This window comes from Pinus tabuliformis, chromosome 5_1 (genome assembly GCF_031772625.1).
Source record: "Pinus tabuliformis cultivar Carrire ecotype Pingquan chromosome 5_1, CPIR1, whole genome shotgun sequence".
In the NCBI taxonomy this organism is placed as follows: Eukaryota; Viridiplantae; Streptophyta; class Pinopsida; order Pinales; family Pinaceae; genus Pinus; species Pinus tabuliformis.
This window is the reverse complement of record NC_142305.1, coordinates 313,037,076-313,060,037: the sequence shown is the minus strand read 5'-3', so window position 1 is coordinate 313,060,037 and position 22,962 is coordinate 313,037,076. Positions and strand designations below refer to the sequence as shown.

The window sequence follows — 22,962 nt, the reverse complement described above, 5'->3', positions numbered from 1 at the left end:
GCGGTGCCTATACATTTTGAGCGACAACATGTACAATAATTTATCAGTGCCAACTGACGGAGAACTCCATCTCTCTTGTATTTAATTAGAAAAACATTCAGTTTATCAGGAAGCCCAAACTCTCTGAAAGGATACTCCAACACTCTGGTTTTACCAACACTAATTGGAAGGATGCTCCAACACTTTGCTAGCATCAATCTGCTGCTCTAGCACCACCCAGCCACCCTAAAGCATTCTCAAGCTCCAACCTGAAGGTGAATTCAATCTCTGCCTTGCACCACCCTTGAATGAAAGATATGAAAAAGAATTTGTGGGCTACCGTACTAGGGATAGTGACCCACTTACAATAATATTAAAACACTGTCAATGATATTTCAATGCTCCCAATACATGCTTAGATCACAGATTAGATGCAATGTTATCCTAGTCAACAAACTTTGTCAAATTGTCAAGCTATCATTGTCCTATCTTTGTAGAGATCAAACTTTAGGTCTCCTTATATAGATATATATATATAAGAAAACATAAGATTCTGCTTCATACCTCAAAATTTTTGTAAGGGATCATACCATAGAGGAGAATGAGCATCAACTTGCTGCCATTCATTTTCCTTCTGCTGCCACTGTTTGCTTCAGATTTGTTCAGAGTTCTACGCTTAATTAGCCCTTCAAACTTGTTACCAAACTGGGCCTTGACCCTTTACTTTGCTTCAAATTTTGTCTCATGATTGCACTTTTAATCAACCCTTCAAAGAGTGTTTTAACTAGCCCAATAGCTAGGCCTTGATCACATCTCAGAACAGACCTTCAAAGATTGGCTTGAAGCTCAAGTTCCTCCTACAACAATCCGACGTTCATCTGCATCCAAACAGGCCTCCTCTTGTAACCTAAAATAGGTCTATCTCAGCCTGAGGCCTGCAGCCTTTACAGGCCTAAATTGGGTCTCTAAACAGACTCAAGGTTCTGCCTTAATTCAGTGTTAAACAGGTCTCCAAAATTTACCTTAGATCTGTCTCAGAAATGACGAAGTTTTCCTCAAAGCTAGCCTTAGATTAGGTCGAATAGTTTTTTATGTAGCACCAAATGTTTGCCTTAGAATAACCCAAAATCTGCCTCAGGACAGGCTGAATTTAGCTTCAGGAAGGCCAAATTCTTTCCTAGAGAGGGGCCAAAAATTTTCTCAGAAATGGGCCTTAGACGGTCCGAAATATAGCTCAAAAATGGCCTCTGTTTAGGCCTTAAAAAATATTTTTTTCCCCTAGCGTAAAACACCACAAAAAGATCAAACATTTAAGTCCAAAACCCTTGATAAACTCGATCGCCTTCTTCTGATCTGCATGCTGCCCTGGCCTCAGCGATTTCACAGAGAATACTTGAGATAATGCAATAGAAATTGATTGCTTTTGGAGGGTGTTGTTGCACAGATTGTCTAGGTAGCGCGACAACGATCAGACCGGGCACTGTCACCCTGATCCCCGATCTTTCCATTTAAGTCGTCTCCCTGAAGCAGGCTAAGGGGGGTAGACCCTATGGGAAAAAGGAAGACCAACTGGGAACCAACTGGCTTGGGAGACACAGCAAGGGGAAACAAGCACTTGATCGATTTTAAAATTTGATTAGATTTTTAAATGCTTGGGACCAGTGCCTTATGGAGTTAATGAAAACCAAGTAATTAACTGTTGTTGTTTCTTATGAAGTAATTTAATGATTGCTTGAAAATATTTACCAAATATCAAACATGTCACGAGCATTATATAATCTAAGCAACGATCAGATGCAAAATGTAGATGCACAATGCCTTAGCAATTAAACTTCAAAAGATCAAATACTTTCAAGAAACCATGAAATTTTAAATGCTAACTAGCTCACAAAATGATTCACCACTTTCATATAGCTAACTTTTAACAAAACATTTAAGTGCATTTAACTATAGAGAAGTGGAACATAGATACCACAAGACACCAAAAATGAATTTTCAATTTTAAGTTAAACTTAAAAAAAAAAATTAATTTTTATATATTTTTATAAAATTCTAAGATTAAAATCAAAATAAAACAAAACTAAAAATCCTAATAAAAATAAAATTTGATCTAAACTTAAATCTAAATTAAATATAACCTAAAGACTAACCCTTTTTAACTTTTTTATTTTTATTTTTTTAAATTTTGATTAAGCTAAACTAAGATCAAACCAAACAAATGAATAACTTTTTATGATTTTTTTTTTTTTTTTTTGGTTATATTTTTTAATGATTTTTATTTTTTATGAATAAAACAAAGCTAAACCTAAAACTATCTAAAAATAAAACTAGAACTTAAGCAAAAGTAAATAAGTAAAAAGCCTCTAAAAATCGAATTTTTTATTTATTTTTATATATTTACATACTTCATGAAAAAAAAAGAAAACATGCGCTAACTAAATTAATCTATACTAAACTTAAGATCAAAATCAAAATAAAGAAATGAACTAAGGTAACACTTTATCACGTATATATAAAAAGGGAAAAAACTTATAAAATCTGAATCCTAAAAAAAAACTCAAATCTAAATAAAAAAATAAGAACTTAACCTAGCCTAAAAATCGAAACGCATTTTTATTTGTCTCTGCAGGTTGAAGGCATGAAGGTCAAGTTGCGTATTTGGCGTTTGCTACATGAGGAGCTGCGATGGAAATTTGAGAGCAGAAGAGATCTGCGAAGATACAAGGGAGCTAGACGCAGGTTTAAAGCATTGAATGGCAGCGATTTTTGTGAAACGGATGAGTTGATGAACGTAGTGGATGTAGAGAAAAAAATGCGTGGAACAACAAAGAAGAATGGGATAGCAGAAGCTGCGGATTGGACGGTGAAGGTTAGGGACAAGGAGATCGTGGAAAAGAGACTGTGTGAGGGTCGAAAGGAGTGAATGTGAGGAGGAAGAGTAGCATGCAGGAGGACGAGAGAGTGGATTTGCTTGTGGTTTTACAGGTATGGAAGGAAGGAGCTGACGTCTGCAGCGTGTAGGTGATTTGGTGACGGTAACAAGGAGTGGCAACTCGATGATAGATGTCTGAGGACAGCGCAAGAGGATGGGATTATATGCGAAATGAGGGTCTGAAATCGAAACATAAAAAAAATCGAACTGTATGGTGTGTGTGTGCAAGTGCTTAACTGGAATGGCACACAGGGGCAGCAGATGAGCGAATTCGATGGTGTGGGGATACGCGGAAGAAATGCAACGTGAATGGAGTTGGGAGAAACACAGGTCTTTTGCAACTAGCGTTGAAGGATGTAGGAGCTGCGGAAAGATTTTGAAGGCACCAGCAACGATAAGAGAGGCCTGAGGGTCCTAAATTTTTTTTGAAATTTTGATGCAGCATAAAACCCTACCAGACAGCTAATCGATCCAAAAAACTTCACCAGAACTTAAAAATATTTTCCAGAAATCTAAAAAAAAAATTAAACTGTTCTGCTTCAGATTTCTCAACAAAAACCTTCGAATGACAATTCCCAGATTTAAAATATTCCAAAAAAAAAACTTGGACTACAGGAATAATGCCTCTGCAAGAGATGGTTCTGAGGCCAGATCTTACCCTCGAGGGCCTAGATCTGGCTTCAAAATCAAATTTTGACTTTAGATTTGCAACTTGCAACCTATCCCTGAAAACAAACAGCCAAAACCTGAATATGCAAAAAATAAATGAAACCCTAGAAACCCTAAGTGCCAGCTAAATAATTACAGTATCCACAAGTCTAAAAGGCTCTAAATAGCCAGATTTGTTAGTATGCCACAGATATATTTTTAGAATATTAAATTTAAGGTGAGGTGCTTCAGAAAACCTTTCATGCATTCACAAGAAAATTTTCAAATGCTAAGGTCGGGATCAAAATTGGCTGGGCTCTTCAAAAAATGCAATCTAGGAGTTGGCTGGTTCAACTGAGAACTTCCTCGAACGCTCGATAATCTCAAAAAAAGGATTTCCTACACAACTTAAATCAACCATTAACGAAGAAAGAGAAAACGATACTAAAATCCAAATGTAGTGGAGATACCTGCCATTATATCCAGAAATTTAACTACCATTCAAACCCTAGCCACTAAACAAGATACTTGTGTTTAAAATCACTCTTCATCAAGCTATCATCAATCGCTGAAAATAAATTATGCAAAAAAATAAAACATCTTACAGCAATTCCAGAAGAGTAACACCAACAAGATTTCAACCTCAAAGTATTTCTTTATTGCACAAAAAATGACTACAAGAGAGCTTTCTTTAGCACATGACTCTTAGATTGAATGATCTCAAATGACCCCTGACACCCTATTTAAAGGAAAAAATTCCCAACGGCTAGTTCGAGTGATCCATGTCAAAATGATCTTGACTGCCAATGAGGATCAAAATCTCTTTTAATCTCCTCTATTGAAATTTTAAATGCATTTTAATATATTAAAAAATTAAAATCTTGCATTTATTTCCTCAAAACTTTGACTTATTAATATTTTATTATTTTATTTTATTTTTTTTAAATTGTTATTTATTTTTAATTTGTTTTTTAAATTTTATTTTGTTTTATTTTTCATTTTTTAGTTAATTTTTTAATTTATTATTATTGTTATTATTTATATCTTTTATTATTCTTCTTGGACCCTCGAACTTAGCCTTTGGGAAAAAACACCTAGGACCTAGGACTTACGAGGGGATAAAACATTTTCTAACCCTCAAAACACTTTACATCGTGACTTGTACAATTTTACATCTCAAGGGGGAAAACCCATTTGACATAGACCCTCATAGACCACCCAGTTCTGAGACACAAATATAATGTAGCAGATCAAGAAATTTGTAATAACCTAACCAAATAGTTAGAATTATTTCCAAATTACTTGTACATAGACTCGAAGCACACTGGGATTCCCCTAAGATTCTAATGACAAAATCCATTCCAGCTTTGGGGTTAGGCTAAAGGAAAACTCTGCCGATCATGGATCGGTGAGACAAAAACCTTCTGGAACGTAGATTATCACTATAAAATTAGTTTTGCCTAGGCAATTTACATACATGACTCAGATCTGCTAATATTATTTACAATTTACACACGCAGACTGGGTTTACAACATAACACGACCAGGTTGATGATGGAAGTCGAATGGCACAGACACGTCGATCAAGCGCTATCCCTTTTGCGAAAAAAAGGGGTTGTACTGCTATGGGTAATTGACACGTAATGGTCAACATCTAGCTCTATTTGGGGACACATTGCTGCACTGTAGGAAGGTGAGAATCCAAAATCTGCATCCACACAACACACAACAAAACATAAGCAGCGTCCATCCAAAAATCATCATATAACATTAAGCACAGGAAAGATATAAGCTCTTCATTTATTAACTATCTAGTAACATGACAAGTAAATCTAACCCTAAAACATAAATGAAAATGCTGAAAAAACAAGGAGTAGGGTTAGAAATATAGAGGATGCCCCATAGCATCAGATGTGTTCAATATGGTGTATACTGAGCATTTGCCTGCTTTCAGGAAAATCTATCGGCTGCTTCTCGGATATGCCATGTCCAATTCTGCATATGGTAGGACTTTTTCCTATCCGAAAATCAAGTTGGTCGCGACCATCTGATCCATCAAATCTTCTTCTCGTTCTCTTTCTTTTGCATTTTTTCTTTGTGATAGGCTGTATCACTGATGATGCCGAACTTTTTGCTTCAAAGCTCTTAGATGAAGTATGTAAGATATGCATGACATGTCTTTCTTCATTCTGCATCTGCCCTATCAAGGATGATGGATCAATCTCACAGGTGTCATGAGTTATAACTTGATCTTCTATGACTAGTGGATTAACCATGTGAGCATCAACCTGATTATTAATTTCCCTTTTATCCAGGTCACCTTCAATTAGCCACTTTTCAATGGAACAAAGAACCTCATAATAAGATGGAGCTTGTTGCAACAGATAAGGAGGCTCCTGATCTATTGGCGTTCCCTGGTTTCTTTCATCCTTTGACCGCTGTTGAAATTTCTGAACCTGTATTTTAATGGCAAATATCTGACTAGAGTGTTCAACCTTCATATCTCTGATTTCCCTGGCATGGTTTTCTTCCATGGTCAGTAACTTATTCTAAAGACATATTTGACTAGCTTCCATATCTTTTATTACGTTGTCATCCTTTGCCTTTATGGTCATCTAGCAATGTTGCATAATGTTTATCTCTTTCTTATGATTTTCTTGCATGGTAGCCAGTTGATTATTATAATTGAATTCCATGATCGTCATATTTTCCTTTAAGCCTGATAACTTGCTTTGCATAAAATTAATTTCCCTGTCAAGATTAGCTTTCATGGTCTCAATTTCCTTAGCATGCTGACTTTTCATGTCGGATATGTGGTCAGAGTGTTTAATTTTCATGATTTCCATCTCCTTATCACGTTTTTCCAGGCGGGTGCATAAAGTTCTCACATCATTGGCGTAATTAGTTTGATTGATCTCCATATTTTTTACCAGCCGCATTAGTTCTTCTATAATTTGCTTCTGATTTTCCTTTTCATTGATTTGACAATTTGTCCCTGATTTTCCACTATCATGGATTTGATCGGCAATGGTACAGGTGGATGGCACATTCTGATATGAGGAATTGTCTTGAAATCTTTCATCGACAACTAGACCTTTCATAAGATTATTTTCATTCTGTTGCACAATTTTAGGGGCACAAGGCAAGCTATCTTGATAACCATATCTATCTTTAAAAACATTGACAATGTCTTGTAAAGAAGTGAAAGAATCTTCAGGACAATTATTAAACCAATTCAAAGCATCACCCTCTAAAGAAAGGACAAATACATGCATTTTGACATCTTCATGATCATACTGAGGAGATCTACAATATATGATCATTATACGAGTAAACCTGCCTAAATGCTTTCTAACAGTGACTGAATCACCACCTGAGAACAAAGGTAATTTAGAAATGGCCACTTCTGGAACATCATGGTGAACATTAGTAAAATGACATGGGGTAAACGAATAATCCATGATGAATAATGAGGGACCAAATGGATGATGAAAAGAGATCTCTGCTCAAGAAAATCAAGAGATGAAAAAAGTGGAGTCGCCACTTGAACATGAATCTAACTCTAGAATCCAAAAAGCAACAAACAAGCAGATATGAGGGAGGCTTCTTGTCTGGGAAAAATAAATGAAAAGAAATGGAGTCGCCACCCAAAGAAGAAACGAGCTAAAGAGTAGTTGCTGATATGACGAAACATAAGGTGATGAAAAGATCAAATGATGCCAAAGAATGTTGTCCGTTTGACAGGCTGATGAATGGTGAAAAAGACGAGATGATGCTAGAAAATGTTGACCTTGCCGGCTCAAATGAAAAGATTCCAGATTCCAGATGAGAGAGAAGAATGAAGATGTAATTTCGTTGAAACGCCAGGGCCAAAAAAACTCTATCCCTGGCAACGGCACCAAAAAATGTTGTTGTTGCCGGTTGAAATGAAAAGATGAGAAATGAGAAGGATGAATGTCGTTGAAACGCTAGGGACAGAAAAACTCTATCCTCGACAACGACGCCAAAAAATGTTGTCGTTGCCGGTTGAAATGAAAAGATGAGAAATGAGAAGGATGAATGTCGTTGAAACGCTAGGGACAGAAAAACTCTATCCCCGGCAACGGCAACCACTACGTGTCAACTGAGGGCAACTGAGTGCCCTATATAGTTGAAAGGGGGGCATGAAAGGAGAGCTGACCTACCCTAAAAGACCCCTTAAAACGAGAGCCGACCTGAACAATATGCAAAAATTAATTTCATAAAGTTAATTTTTAATGGGGCCGACCTTAATCCTTCTTTTGAAGCTGATTTCACAATTTACATTTTCTCTTTGGAAGGCCGACTAGGCCAAAGATTTGTAACAACCATGACCCAATAAAATTGATTAAAGTCCACCCAATGAAATATATTTTCATTTAATTTTATTCCAAAATTTTAGACCAAGACATGATCCATTTTGAGGCACCATGACCACAACTTGGGGGTTTCAACTTTGAAAGAGCATATATCCTAAACAATGAGGAATCACGTGGTGTACCACGGCCCACCTACTATTGGAAAGGACTCGACAAGAGCTATCCAACCATCATACCATTATGCACCATAACCTAATCCATTGCATCCATAAACCTCATTCAATGCCAAATACTGATGATGATCTTCATTGAACCTTCCATTAATCAATTCTTCCTTGAGACAACCTTCACACTCTTGACATCAATGACAACTGTCCTTTGACATCAGTGACAACTTGACCAACATGTAATTCGTTAGTGAAGATGGAAAACCCTCTTATGAATTCGTTGGTTGAATAACGACAACTCTTTTTAATTTTTGGTTATTGGGAAGCTCAAACTAAAATATCCACAATTTGGTTTGACATTGGCCGGCTGAACTAAAGCTCAAAAGAAAGTACCACAGAATTTCGTTGACATGCAATTTCACTTGAATAAGACATATAAAGCCTAACGAGTATTCCTACTATCAAGTGACTATGCCATTGACTATTCTGATGATCGTGCAACTATGCTAGTTAATATGCGAATGAATAGTGGGTGAGTCGTGATAGTTTAATTTATGAGGTGATGAAGTTCAGGGATAGGTAGTTACTCATACTTCACCATTGCAAGTGTACGACTTCTACTTTATTAAAAAATAAATGTGTAACAAAAACATGGCACGTGCAACATTGAGTGATATGTTATTACTGGCACATGCAGTCTAATTTTTTTCATAGCTTGTAGGATACCTAAGTTTTAAATTATATTTTATATTATATATTTATTTAGTGCATACATTAATATTTTATATTATAATTGTAGATGATATTTTTATAAAGTATTTTATATATTATATTTGCTAGAAAATATTATAATAAATGTTATTTATAAAATAGAAATATATATAATAGATGAATCTAATGGCAAACCTTATTTGAATTTTATTGGAAAATTCAAATTGGAGTTGAATTTTATCTCTATCGAACTCGAACTCAAACCTGAACCTAAATTGTTTGACATAGGGTGAGGAGGTTGATGTGGGAGGAAGAAGTTACAACAAGATCACTCTCCCAGAGTTCATCTAGCACGAGTACCTAATTCTGTGGATATCACATCTCCTTGTGGATCCTAAGAAATAAAATAAAATTCCAGATCTAAAGAATATTGCTCCAAATTATTAAGTTTATTTTGCAAGGTTCAAAGCAGTGTGTCCTTATGAGATTGTTGTTTATGAAGGCATTTTCAGTCCCTGCCGCTTGCGGCATGGGACTATAGTAATTGAAATGTTGCTTTGACATTAGTTCTCAGAGTTTTTTGTCAATTAAACCAAAGTCTTAATTTCATATTCAGTAAACCATTCTCACTCAACCTATCAAATAGATATATTGATTCGTTTAACCAATTGAATATTTTTTCATCTTATTTGGCCTTTTCCTGAGGCAATGATCTATATTCATATAATTTCTTAGTGTGAAAGAATTAAAGATCATTCATATTTTTTTCTAGCATGAAGTAATCCTAGCATTACGTTGTTGGTATTAAATGTTTGCTTGAATGTTTTGCTTTAGCCTAATATGTATAATAAGAAAATGTTGTATGTTGTCACATACACCACACCTCCTTCACCACCACACCTCCTTCACTACTTATGCCTGAGCAGTCTTCTATTTCTTCTTTCCACTTGCAAAATTAAATCAACAAATGAATCTCTGTAAACTAACGAATTAGGGAAGGAGATTTTATGGTAAAATTACGGATCTGTAATAGAACTAGAGAGACACCTTTTCCATAGTAATTTTTGGTGCATGCACATCTGTGTGACAACAAAGGAAGGTATTGGGGAGCTTGGAGCTAGAAGGTGCCTCAACAGAACTCAACAACCCCTCCTAGCTTCTTAATGAAGTTTGTGGTAGAGGAAGAATGGGTTTTATTCCTGGTGCGTGATCTCTTTTCAGTTCAAAGACTTGGCCAAGTTCTGAGACAGTATTGCGCATACTTATTTATCTGGCATTCTAATCACTTGAATTGGGGGGATAGGTATAAACCTATAGTCAAGTATCTGCCTACTATATGTTTCCAACTCTGAAAACGATTCCAATCAACTACTTGTTTTGTTGGTTGGATGGAGAGCGGAGCAAGTTGAGATCATGTATGCTTGGCTTGAAACTAATTGAATCTTAATTCAATGGAAGACAATGGGTAGCGAATGAACTAACTACAATGGAATTGGAGCACAAAAAACTCTAGTCTGGGCATTTTGTTGCAAGATCCAATTAATGCCTAACTGGTATGCACATTTTTTGTTGTTGTTGTTTCTAGAGTAATATCTAAGTGGTATGCACATATTTTGTTGTTGTGACATACCTCTCAGTGTTGCACTATGTGGTTGTGAAACCTCGTCTCCTAGTAGTATCGCTGCATCTTCATATGGTTGACTAGCTAGCGCTGTTGAATCCATAACAGTGGTGCGAACCCATCATGATAGTGAAACCTCATGGTGCCACGGTTATGGAACCTCAACAAGAGCAAGTTGTATTGGTGGCTAGCTAACATCTGTTCGTGCTGCAAATCCTATCATGCCAATACATTCAAGGTAAAACATGGTCATTATGAGCCACTTCAAAAAGAAAAAACTAGACCCTTAGATTATCATAGCCTCACACAACTTCAATCACGAAAAGCCCCAAAAAAACAAACGCAAAACCCCTTTCAGCCAAGGATTCTTGCCTACCTTCCATCCGCGCTGAGAGCCAAACATCGGGGCACTCGCAAGGAAACGTCGTCGCTCATGACATCCCAAGAATGGAACCTACTTATTACAAATTGTGGAAGGCTAATCAAACTAGCTGCATGAAACTCGCTTGGCACCTGGGAAAGGCCATGGGAAGATCTTTTATCGGGAAAGCGTATCCAAGCAGCGGCTATCAAAGAGGCTAGGGGGAGGGGAGGGGAGTGGGAGTTTTGTAGCATCCATTCCCCAAACTCACACATTGCAGTTGGGGTGCTATTCAGGGTAATTAGGGGAGCCTTCTAAGAGGATCTGACCCATAATGGAGGAGTCTCGGGCCAAAGACATAGGCATTACTAGTAGCAGCTATTGACTCATACCCATACCCGTAAGCACGAGTAGTAACACCAGCTATAACACATATTCATCTCGACATCATCTGGGCAGAGGTCTGTAGAGGGCTTATTGTTGTACATGGAGGTGAAGGACTTACTATCAACCAGTTAGCTAACAAGAGGCAAATTGGAAGTCTAAATCTGTGCTAATGATGTAGTGTGTGATTTCCAAATGTAGTTTGTGATTTCCAGAGGGTGCACATAGCAGCATGCAAGCCCAAGTGCCTATCATATATGTTTCTTGTTTATAATATTTACTTTTGCTTCTAATTGATTTTTTCATATTTAATTTTATTTATTATTTAATTTTAAAAATTGGGCAAGCGGGTTAGCTCTGAGTTCATGGTGCATCAATTCTTCATGGTGATAGGAACATCTCTGTCACCTTTGTCTATAAGGGTTTGCATTTCTGGTTAACCGAGTTGCCACCACAAATAGTAACCAACTGATGTTCCAATCGCTGAAACCTATTTATTTAGGTAGGAATCTCCTTAGCTCAAATATGCTCCATTTCTTCACATACCATATAAAATTGCAAGAAACCTATTTCCTTAATACATCAGCCCAGTGGTCGGGAAGGATAGCGTATTCAAGAAGTTAAAATTAATTTTAATACCAGGATGTTGGTTTTATGCAGTATTGGGTACAATTTTATTCAGTGTTGAAAATATCAGTATCGACAAAAATATCGGCGAGCGTCCTGAAAACATCTTATCGGCAATATCGGCAAAAATATTGGCAAAATATTGGAAAATATCGACAAACATAAAAAATCAAAATTTTCAGATTCTTAAACATATAAAGCAATTATGACATTTAGCCGATATTTTCAAAATATGGTGATATTTAGCCGATATTTTCAAAATATCATGATATTTAACCAATATTTTCAAAATATCGTGATATTTTCAAATCTGAAAACATCGTGATATTTACCTGCCGAAATATCATATCTTGACCTTGTTTACAAAGCTCATTTCCTGCTTGTCAGATACAATTTTCATCACTTGAAAGACGGAGACGTTTGGATTCTTAGTTGAGACTTGATCAGTACCAGTGTGATTCAGTAAATCAAGTTGAAGGCCTTTAGAATTCAAGAATGTGCTTGGTGATTGTTCACTTATGATAGTTGTTGCTGATGGGGAATCCAGCATCCCATCTGGAATCGCTTCTGAAAGGTTTTCAACTGCCAAATGTATCAGGCGAACATAATCACGCGGTAAGGATGTTGAATCATCCACCATCTGTTCATTTTTCCATCCATATGGTATCATCGGAAACAAAAACGCAGGTGCAATGGACAGAGCTTTTTCCTGTTTCCAACTTTCCACTATGAAAAATGAAATGTTGGTGTGAAAGACGTCAGGTGGACTCTAACTTCAGTTGCATCTTCTCCATGTGTTTAAATGTTTAGCCCTAGAGCATTTGGATTAATGAGGTGCTTAGGAAGAAGTTTCGCTTAACCCTTCTAGTCTCTGGGTGGAATCGCATGGCACGGAGATGGCTGGCATGAAACAACAACTTCTTAACCTTGCCTCTTCTTAACTTCTTTGTTTCCTAACCCGATATCAGATGAAGCGCTTAAGCTTAGGTACATTATCATGCCTGATAAATTGAAATGTAACACCCTTCAAGCTTGCAATCTTTGGACTAAAAAGTCTCTTCTCTCCATATTTTGTAATAACTAGTTTTAATTTAGAATTATAAATACTCTACTTTTCACAACCTGTTCATTCCCCAGTGATCAGCTGTAAATAATGCTTGTTACTACCCAATTCATGATTTAAATTTCATATGACACGTGCAATTTTCTCACAGGGTATGATAAATCATACAAAATATTGTTGTTGTCTGGGGATTCAATTTTTCTTGGAATATTATTTATCATGGTAATGAACGGTGCCATTTTGCAGTTAAGCACAGAAGCTTGATTTCTGGTTATATTAGTAGTGTTATGCGGAGGTTTTAAGTATTTCTCTGAATCCTGTAGCTTGTCAATTTAAATAGAGCGGTGGATGGCAATTAAAAATATCATTTGTTTGTTTCTTCTATTTTTGTCTTCTTTTAAACTTCACATTGGATTGACAATATGCATCTGAATTCAGTATCCTGTAAATGGATAGAAATATGTTGATTTTCTTGTCCAATTTAGATGTCATATGTAACTTGTAAGTGATGACATGTACTTGAAATCTGAACTCTGTAAACAGAGAGAAATAGAAGTTATATGTAACAATGGTTATTATAAATTTTCAGCTATTTGATGTCTCACACATATCAATGTAGCACTTTCTGCCAGGGTCTTCAATGCAATTACTTGGCATCAAGCTAAGTCATCTGAACCTTCATCATCAAAGCAACCACATTCAAAAAATATTGCAGATGCATTCATTGAATGGACCCTGTGCATTTGCAAATTCTCTCCCTCAGAGATAGAGATGATGAATGTGAAAATCACCAGGCTATATGATGACAAATGATGGAATCTTAGCGACGCTTTATCAATGTTCAACCCATTACAATTTAAATTTTTTGGCACTTCAAATTATCATCTTGAAGTTGTTGTCCATCCAAGTTGGGATTCCAGGGTTTCCATTCTTTAATCTGTGATATGGGATGACTCAACTTGTGGGCGAGCTGTTCCGAATCTTAGACTTTGTGATATTCTAAATTCTTCTTGTTACAAATGTTTACCATGAGTTTTATGATGAACTTATATGGTATCTCTCACTCAATGTTGCAATCTAACACTGTGACAAGGGGTGTTTTTTCATTTTATAAATTCAAAAACTTAAATCAACAGCTTCCACAGCATGTAGAGTACAATCTCTGAAGCTCAGATGACAGCACGTCTCTTGTTTCCTTTCTTCGCCTTCTTGTTTAGTCAATTGGTTTTACACTGTTATTGTAATGGCCTAGTACTGCAGTACAGTGAAGAGTACTAATTCTGCACTGTGGTGCAGTTAAGACTGGTAATTTTATAACTTCTTTAATAGTTAATAAAAATTTTATTTCACAGAGAATTAGTGTTTGTGAGGTGCACCAAGAGTTAGCCATATTGTGGGGAAGGACCAGTAGTTCTGCACTCATTTTTTTGTGTACAAAACCACATAAGACGCAAGGTTAGACCTGTTCTAAACATCAAGGAATAGCCACTCTGGTACGTTGATGTGGTGTATTTTGTATGGCCACATCAATGCTTAAAAAGAGCTCATCCCCATTAAATACTGTTGAACAATTGTATTGACTATGATCACGTAATATTTCAGTGGGTGCGACATGGTGACCCCTTTTAAGAGTCTTTGCAGGTGCCATTAATAATTGCCAAGTGATAGCATTAATGGTATTCTTGAAAGTATGCCAATAGCTGTGGGCACCATTCTTTGGACAGGCCTGATCTTGACCCAATTAATCTAGCTTTTTGCTCATGCAGTTTGAGCCCTTACCTGTGCGTGAACTCACTAAAGGTGAGACATAATTTCTTCAATTTCTTCACCAATGAATGAGTCTTCAAGAGCCTGGTCACGTCCTTTGCCTTGTGGACTTGTCGCCTGCATGAAAGAGTTCAGCTTCAGCTTCAGGGTAAAATGTTATAGTTATAAGACTTTGTTTTTTGTATTTTGTTTGTACTGGTAATTCTTAATGGGGAATCCATAGTTCATCCAGAGAATGCTTTTCCCTATGATCCTAGTAGCAATGCTCATTTCCCTGAACTATTACGTCGCTTACCATTGGAAACAGAGTGGGAGATGTCAATGGGCATCTAACTCTGCAGGAGAATGTGCAACAGCTGATCATTGAAGCCATCCTCATACCCAGGCGCAGGATTCCTATGTATGAATGTTGGTCTGAGTGACATGTCTAATGTAGGTCCCAGAACCTTCTTTGGAGGCCCCGTTGCCTGGGGCTATGAGTTTTTCTCAAGTCAGACTCACTACTACTATACTTCTCTGTTGAAGGCCATTGGTCAGGTTCACATCTGGTCATTTCCTCTTCGACATTAATTGCATACATTCTCATTCTGACCATTTTGATGATACAGGGTGAAATCGAAAAACTCAGTAATTCTCAGCAAGTTATATATTTTGTTAATTAATGAATGAATTGATATTTTACAGACTGAGAGGCCCAGGCTTAAATACAACCCTACGTGCCTCTTGGTGAATGGGCATGATCCTTGATCATGCCCTTTGCCCTGATTAAACTACTAGTTTACATAATAATTAATTTTTATATAACATTGCCTTCCTCCCAAAAAGATGCTTTGTCCTATAGCATACGTAAAGACGGATGTTGTTGATGAAATGCTTCAGTCTACCAACATGCTTCTTCTTTTGGTAAGTCTTTCCACTTGATCAAGTATTCTTTGATTACTTGTGACCGCAGCTTCCTTTCCCTGCTGGATATGATACCTTTTGGCTCTAGAATAACCCTTCCTTCGTCATCTAAGGTCGGAAGTGATACCAAATGAAATCGAAAAACTCAGTAATTATCAGCAAGTTATATATTTTATTAATTAATGAATGAATTGATATTTTATAGACTGAGAAGCCTGGGCTTAAATACAGCCCTACATGTCTCTTGGTGAATGGGCATGATCCTTGATCATGCCCTATGCCCTAATTAAACTAGTAGCTTACAGAATAAATATTTTTTATATAACACAGGGATAAATGGGTAGGTTTGTTGAAAGTCCTTTTGTTTTAATATCAGAATGTCTATTAATTTATACGGTTTTCAAGGCTTCCAGTTTGAATAGTCATGGATGATTCTCATTCTTAACATAAGTTCAAAACTTCTACATGGAACCCTGGAATCATATATCGATAACAATCAATGTATTGTTATGTGTGGCGTACAGTTATGTGCAATGCATCTTTGAACGAGCATTCACTGATGAACACCGATTTTGTTTGCAGCTTGCCAAGAGATTTTGCTTGTGGCCCCAGAAATAGCATAAAGAGGCTGGAAGCCTATTTATGTCTGTGGCAGTTACATCCCTTCCCAAAATCTGTCTGCAGTGGTACAGTCTTTCTCCTAAGTTTGGCTCTTTACTTCTGCAAGTTAGTTGACCGAACCCTTCAAAGGCAGAACTCTCCTTCCATCGTATTTATGGTAAACCAATTTACATGAAGCCCTTGCCTGTTCTAGTCACTGTAATCCTTCCCATTACCACAGTAAGCCTGGACAAGCCCAAGAGAATACAAGCACTACTATACTTACAAGGCGTTTTAAACTTCTCGAGTTATTCTTTCGTTAGACTACAATAGGGATTCTCAAGGTGAAAAATGGTCATATCAGGTTTATGTTACACTGGTACATGGAAGAAATTTGGTGGTTATTGGTCTTGTTACTTGTATAATGTTTCAATCCGTTTGTCTTTTTGGTTACAGATCCCAGGAGCCCAAACACATGAGGAAGTCAAATGTATGAATTTTAGCTGTAATTGGAACCTAAATTCTGTTTTTCAACACTTCATTCTTGTGGAAATTGATCATTAAAGTAAATCTAGAATGCAGATCCTAATCCCCAGTCATGTAGTTCTGGTATGTTTTGATTACACCTCAATTCATTCATCATATGATTGACAAACAAACATGTGTTAGTGTTCAGTAGTTGAAATAGGTTAGCCTTTTATAATGGTTGGGTTTGGTTATCAAAGTGGACCAATTTTGGTTCAGTATTGTTCCTGTCCATGGTTTTTGGACCAATTTTGTTCATTGTATCAGTGGTGACTACATAGGCTTTATTGTCTCAAATGCCTCTTTACCTATACTGAAATAAACTATACAATCTATTAATTTAATCTGATTCTTCAAAGCACCAATGCAGTGACTATGTTGTCTCTTTCATGGTTCTGTTCTGATAAACACAGTGAGAATACACTCTCTATTGTTCAGAATGTTTTTCTGTTTCAATGATCAACTTGATTTTATAATTTGCAGTTTTCTATTTGGTAAATCACTTGAAGTTGGTACACTTGTTTTTGATATTGGACAAGAAAAACACAGCTATAACTCTCTGTTTGTTAGGTACCTATGTTTTATTCTGGACTTGGGAAACGCAGAGCACTATCTGTTTATCAGGCACTTGTGTTCTCATTGTCACTAGGGAAGCCTGCACTGCCTGCCTACATGTGTCAGAAAGCCTTTAGCTTTTTCGAACATAGCCTTTGTCAAACACGTTTCACTGGCAGGACTTGCTGCTTCGCAGCCTCCCTTGTCTGCTTTTAAGGCCCTACTCTCCTTTACTGAAGATAAATTAGTTGATTGAACCTCGAAGTGAGGGCACTTCCCTGACATTGTACATTATATCATTGGATGCTTTCAGTTTTGGATTTTCCTATAGAAAGGCATAAACATCAACACAAGAAGCCAGGTGGTCAAACTAGAAGAATCTGCAACAAAACTAAGGTGCCGAAACATAATGTAACTAACAGAATCTGAACATAAAGAGTCCAAGGACATGAAGGAAGTTGGAAGAGACTTCATAGATTATGAAATGAAGAGAGGACATATCTTTTATAGGAAAGGAATGACTAAAACCCCAAGTGCATAATCCCTTGGTGCATCAACCTTGAAGTGATTTAAATATTGTTTAAGTCAGCAATACAACACTACAGCATGAACTTGCTTCCTTTTCGATACATTTGAGATGTGTCTAATATGATTTGCATTAATCTGCTTTGATCTGCTCCCCCATGGTTTTCCAGGGTTGGGTATTTTCCTATTATTTCCATCTTCTGTAACACATTTTTTAGGTGATTCAGAAATAATTTTAAGCTGTCATGGTCATGATTGTGATATTAGACAGATTTTGATTTTTTTTTATCTAATAATATGCTAGTGATTTCTTGTATCAGATTATTTTCTGCGAGAAAAAATGATTGTTTTACTAAAGAATACTTCTCATCAACATGAGAAGAGGCTAGAAATGTTACCATCAAACATTCAAATTAGTTAGCGATAGCATCCTGTTATACAATCAGTGTGCATTGTTAGCTGTGTGCTATATGCCAGAATATTTTTGTGTTCAGAATATAAAACTGTGCCTAACTTGATGGATGACAAACTTCAATATGTAGGATTGAGTTGTAATCTTGCTTTTAGGGGCTTTTAGATATATATTTCATTAGTAGGATAACTGACAGAATATTGTGCATTTTGTAGTTTAAATACATTCCATTTTGCTGGTCGAGGAGAAATGAATGTGACACTAGGAATTCCTCGTTTACGTGAGATTTTAATGACAGCATCAAAGCAAATACTTACACCAGTTATGACTTGCCCCTTGCGCAATGGGAAAACAAGGTATGTTAGGAGTCTTGCTCAATTTATTCCATAATTCATTCTACTGCCATTACTCATGGACATCATATCCCGATTATTTTCTGGAAACATCATTTCCCTGTTGTTTGTATGTTGTAATCACTTTGGTGCTTAATGTACTTATTTGTTGCCTGAAGTAATATATGAAGCACTTTCTCAAAAAAAGAAATTATTTTTTTCATTGCTTGATATTTTGCAGGGAGGATGCAGAACGACTTGCTGCAAAATTGAGGAGGATTCGCTTTGCAGATCTGATAGAGAGTTTGGATGTTGGTATAGTACCCTTTTCTGTTTCTAATGGGCATGTGCAGACTGTATACAAAGTGAGGATAAAGCTCTATCAACCAGCTTTTTATCCCCAACATTTAAGTCTGTCTTTAATAGATTGTGAGAATACCTTTCGTAATCAGTATGTCGAAGTCTTGCGTAAAGAAATTGACAATGCCCTAAAGAAGGCTAGAAAAAGTGGAGAAGAAGCTGTTCAAATTGTTTCTGAACCTTTGTCCATGGACGGTCCGGGATTAATGAGTGAGGATGAGTCTCAAGTTAATTTAAATGCCGGGGAACAAACAGAGGATGAAGATGAGCAGGATGAAGAAGTTGAGGATGAAGGAGCAGATGCTCAGAAAAGGAAAGCACAAGGAACAGATGTAATGGATTATGATGATGAGAATGATGAGGGTGAAATGTCTATGGTTGAAGATCTTTGTAATGAAGAAAATTCAATAGAAGAAGATGACGATGAGAATCACAGTGATGTGCACAACGAATCAGGACAAGATGAAGATATTGAGAAAGAAAAATCCAGTAAGAAGGCAAGCAGATCAGCAGAGAAAACGTCCAGCGAGAGTGTGAAGGAAAGAAAAACAGTGGAGAAAGATTCTAAGAAGAAGGATAAAACAGAGGCAACAGGAGTTCTAGTCAAAGGGAGAACTTTTGAGGTGCATTTTCCTGTGGAAAGAAATTCACATTTGTTATTGGCTCCGGTATGTAACTTCTCTAGTTCTTCTAATTACCAGACAACATATTCTATTTATTTACTTTTTCAAAATTTGCAAGGAATCAGACCTTTCTGATGTTATTCCTTTGGAATATTTCAGATTGCAGAGAAGGTTGCAAAGAATGTTTTTGTCCATTCCGTATCCAACATAGACCGCTGCTCTGTGATAGACTACAATGGGGATTCAAACACTCCGGCACTTCAGACAGATGGAATCAACTTCAAAGTCTTGTGGATGCTTAGTGATGAACTTGATATAGATAGGCTGACGACAAATGATATAAATGCCATGCTTGAAGTTTATGGTGTCGAATCAGCCCGTGCAACTATTGTTGCAGAAGTGAAGAGTGTATTTGATTCTTATGGCATATCGGTGAACAGCCGTCATTTGAGTTTAATAGCCGATTTTATGACATTCAATGGTGGCTTCAGAGCGTTGAATAGAATTGGCATAGCGTCAAGCACATCACCATTCCTCAAAATGACCTTTGAAACAGCCACAAAATTCCTTGTGGATTCTTGCTTGCAAGGGGAGACAGACTACATGGAGTCACCTTCTTCCCGAATTGTTCTTGGACAGGTTGCGAAAGTTGGAACAGGATGCTTTGACATTTTGCAGAACTTGGAAGTATCATAAAATTCCAGATGTATTGCAACGAGTTTTTTTCCGGTGCAATTGTCTGATCCGATAGTTCTAACCATAATTTTTCTTAATGTAATTCTAACATTGTATTTTAACCATTTGTATTATAAATGAAGACATACAATTTGGCAAACAGTAATGAGGAGAAAATGTCCTCTTCACACAAATATTTAAACATGCCAACAGTTTTGACCTTGTAATCATGTGATTTTAATTTATTAAAAGCATTTGTCTTCTTTTAAACTTCAGTAACATATTGTTCTTTTATCCGAGTTTTTACTCATCTAAAACAGATCAATGTACATTCGGAACTGACATTATTATTGGGGAAACATGTTCAGATTATTGACGATGACACCTCAGCCCTCTTCAGTTAGATGTTTGTGATATCTCAAGAAATGTCAATAATCTAATGGTTTGTGGGGAAGTTTCAGTTATGGGTTGACCACTGTTTCAAATTCCTTCTAATTTTTTTCTGCTGTTCCAATTTACAATAACGAGATTCAAAACAAATATAATTGCAGAAAGTTCAAAAGTTGAGCGTTGTTGTCATGACTCGTCTTTAAGCATATCATTACAATGATACAAACTTGGGTGTTATCTTACTGAATTAAATAAGTCCTAATAGACCCCATACTGATATTTGTATTTTGCATAATCCCAACTATAAAGCAGGGCTCTAATTCTTTCCTTCTTTTCGAGTAAGGTTGTCTGTGTTGCCCACATATTCTAACAATTGAAAAGACATATCACAAGGACTTAATTGTCCTTCCTAGTCCTTACAATGTTTCTTTGTTAAGGTGCAACTAGTATCAGTCTCCTACTTTGGATGGTCGTGTTATTCATGCTTAGCCTTGCATTATTCTTGTGATTTTTCAATTTTCCTTGAACTTGTAGATGGGTATCCATGATTGTCATTGATATTTTGTCTTACACATCGCGGTTTCCACCTATTCTTTAGGCTGCCCATATACAATGTCTAAACATGAAGCTGGTAAATATCCAAAATAAGTTTTGTGGTGGACGTGTGGACTACCCTATAGGAATATTGAATATAGATCCAATTTTCGTCAAAGGTCCTTGGATGCTTTGAGTGATGACCTCTTAAAAGTTGCACCATTGTCTTGTTCCCATCTATTTGTGGACTGAAGGTTGTAGATCTGTTAAATGTTGTGATCGTCTTCTCCTACAATTTAGTTCAAAAAGCACTGAAAAATATTTTGCACAATTACAAAGAGGAGTTCCAAGATTCTAAGGCACTATGAGCCAAAAGTGAAGTGGAGCATGAAATACAATGGTTGCTTTATTATTCTTTTTCAAACATAGGAATATATAGGCATTCCATACCGATAGCAAACTAAGTGAGGAGGAAGATACAAACAATGTAAATAAAGAATGTTATTATCCTACAATGAAGTTCAATATATATACAAGGAGAAGAAGTTGAAAATGATATAGGATGAATAATATATATAACTGATAAATTAATGAATGAGGTGATACAATGAATGTTGTGATGGTAAAGGGTTGTGTAAGCAATCTTTTCATCAAAATTTGAGCTTACCTGTATTTATTTCCTGGAGAACATTTGAGAGTTCATTGCTTCTCTGTGCTTCTTTGTCTAGTCTCCCCTTTATGGCTGCTTCATTATGGTACTTAATGTTAATTTTCCATTGTTCTATGCTTAGCACAATCATTCTTTCCAATTCTTCTTCAATTAGCAATCACTTTTCAAATAAATTCAAGAACACCTTGATTGAACTTTTATCTCATGGTAGTGATTATCAAACCCACAATTCTCATTGTGTTACGTGGCTCGAATTCGACTTCAAGTTCGACGACCTTGAAGTTCAATAAAAGTTCGACAATGAAAATTACTGTAATAAAATTTAGCATTAAATTTGACATATTAAAAAACTAATATGTATATATATATATATATATATATATATATATATATATATATATAAAGTTGCATGGTTAACTTGGAATGCGTGTATCTAGTTGCACAAGTGTTTAATTATTATATATATATATATATATATAATAATTAAACACTTGTGCAACTAGATACACGCATTCCAAGTTAACCATGCAACTTTGTGACCAACATAACCCTGATACTAGCATAGAAGCAACCTTATTTTTCATCACTTATGTGTTATACAACTAAAGCAACGAGATGTAGTCGAGGTTGCTAGTTATAATTTGACTAAGTCGTGGATGTTGTCATGTTGGAACCTGTTGTAGCAACTACAACCACCCTCCAAAATTTTGTTTACGCTTCGTTTTAGAGCCTCCCTACTAAATCTCAACAACTCATCTCACACTGACCCAGGTGCTTTCATTTGAGTTTTATCTTTTGCTTTACAACTTGTGTTTGCTTACTTTCTTTTTTGTCTAACCACAAGATGACCTATGGACTTGGTTGCAATCCGGTTCTAGCACTGCCTTGATGATTTGCGCAATCTTAGAGGGCAACTAGCGTTGCTCTCAAGAAATGCATAGTTCAAGCCAACAGGGAGCTTCAACTGTAGAATTGCATAGACCCAGCTGGCAACATATTTTTAGTTGGGAAATTGTGTAGAGCATGAGAGGTAGCCAGCGCCACTCAACCCAGGAATAACAAAGAAGCATTCCCTCAGTAGTTGCTTGATGCATGTGCTAGTGAGTTGCCCAGTTTTCATCGGAACTGCACAATTTCTCCGTGCATGCATGACTGCCTTTCTTGGAAAAGCAAAAAGCAAAAAAAGCGGCCCTAAAAAATAGGGATCCATTTTTCATAGTCAGAGTTACACTTGAGTTATTTTTGGAAACTACCGCCATGT

The 22,962-nt window shown here is 36.4% G+C and overlaps 1 protein-coding gene across 1 annotated transcript in view; it reads left to right on the top strand.

Moving 5' to 3' along the window:
• NRPA1 (nuclear RNA polymerase A1) overlaps positions 1-20,382 on the top strand; it is a 471,665-nt gene extending 451,283 nt beyond the window's left edge. Inside the window, exons 19-21 of the mRNA XM_089432122.1 lie at positions 18,333-18,473; positions 18,691-19,477; positions 19,592-20,382. Of these exons, the coding sequence (XP_089288248.1) occupies positions 18,333-18,473; positions 18,691-19,477; positions 19,592-20,128 (1,465 nt within the window). The 3' untranslated portion in view covers positions 20,129-20,382. The remainder of the gene's footprint in view (positions 1-18,332; positions 18,474-18,690; positions 19,478-19,591) is intronic.
• The last annotated feature ends 2,580 nt before the right edge of the window (positions 20,383-22,962 follow it).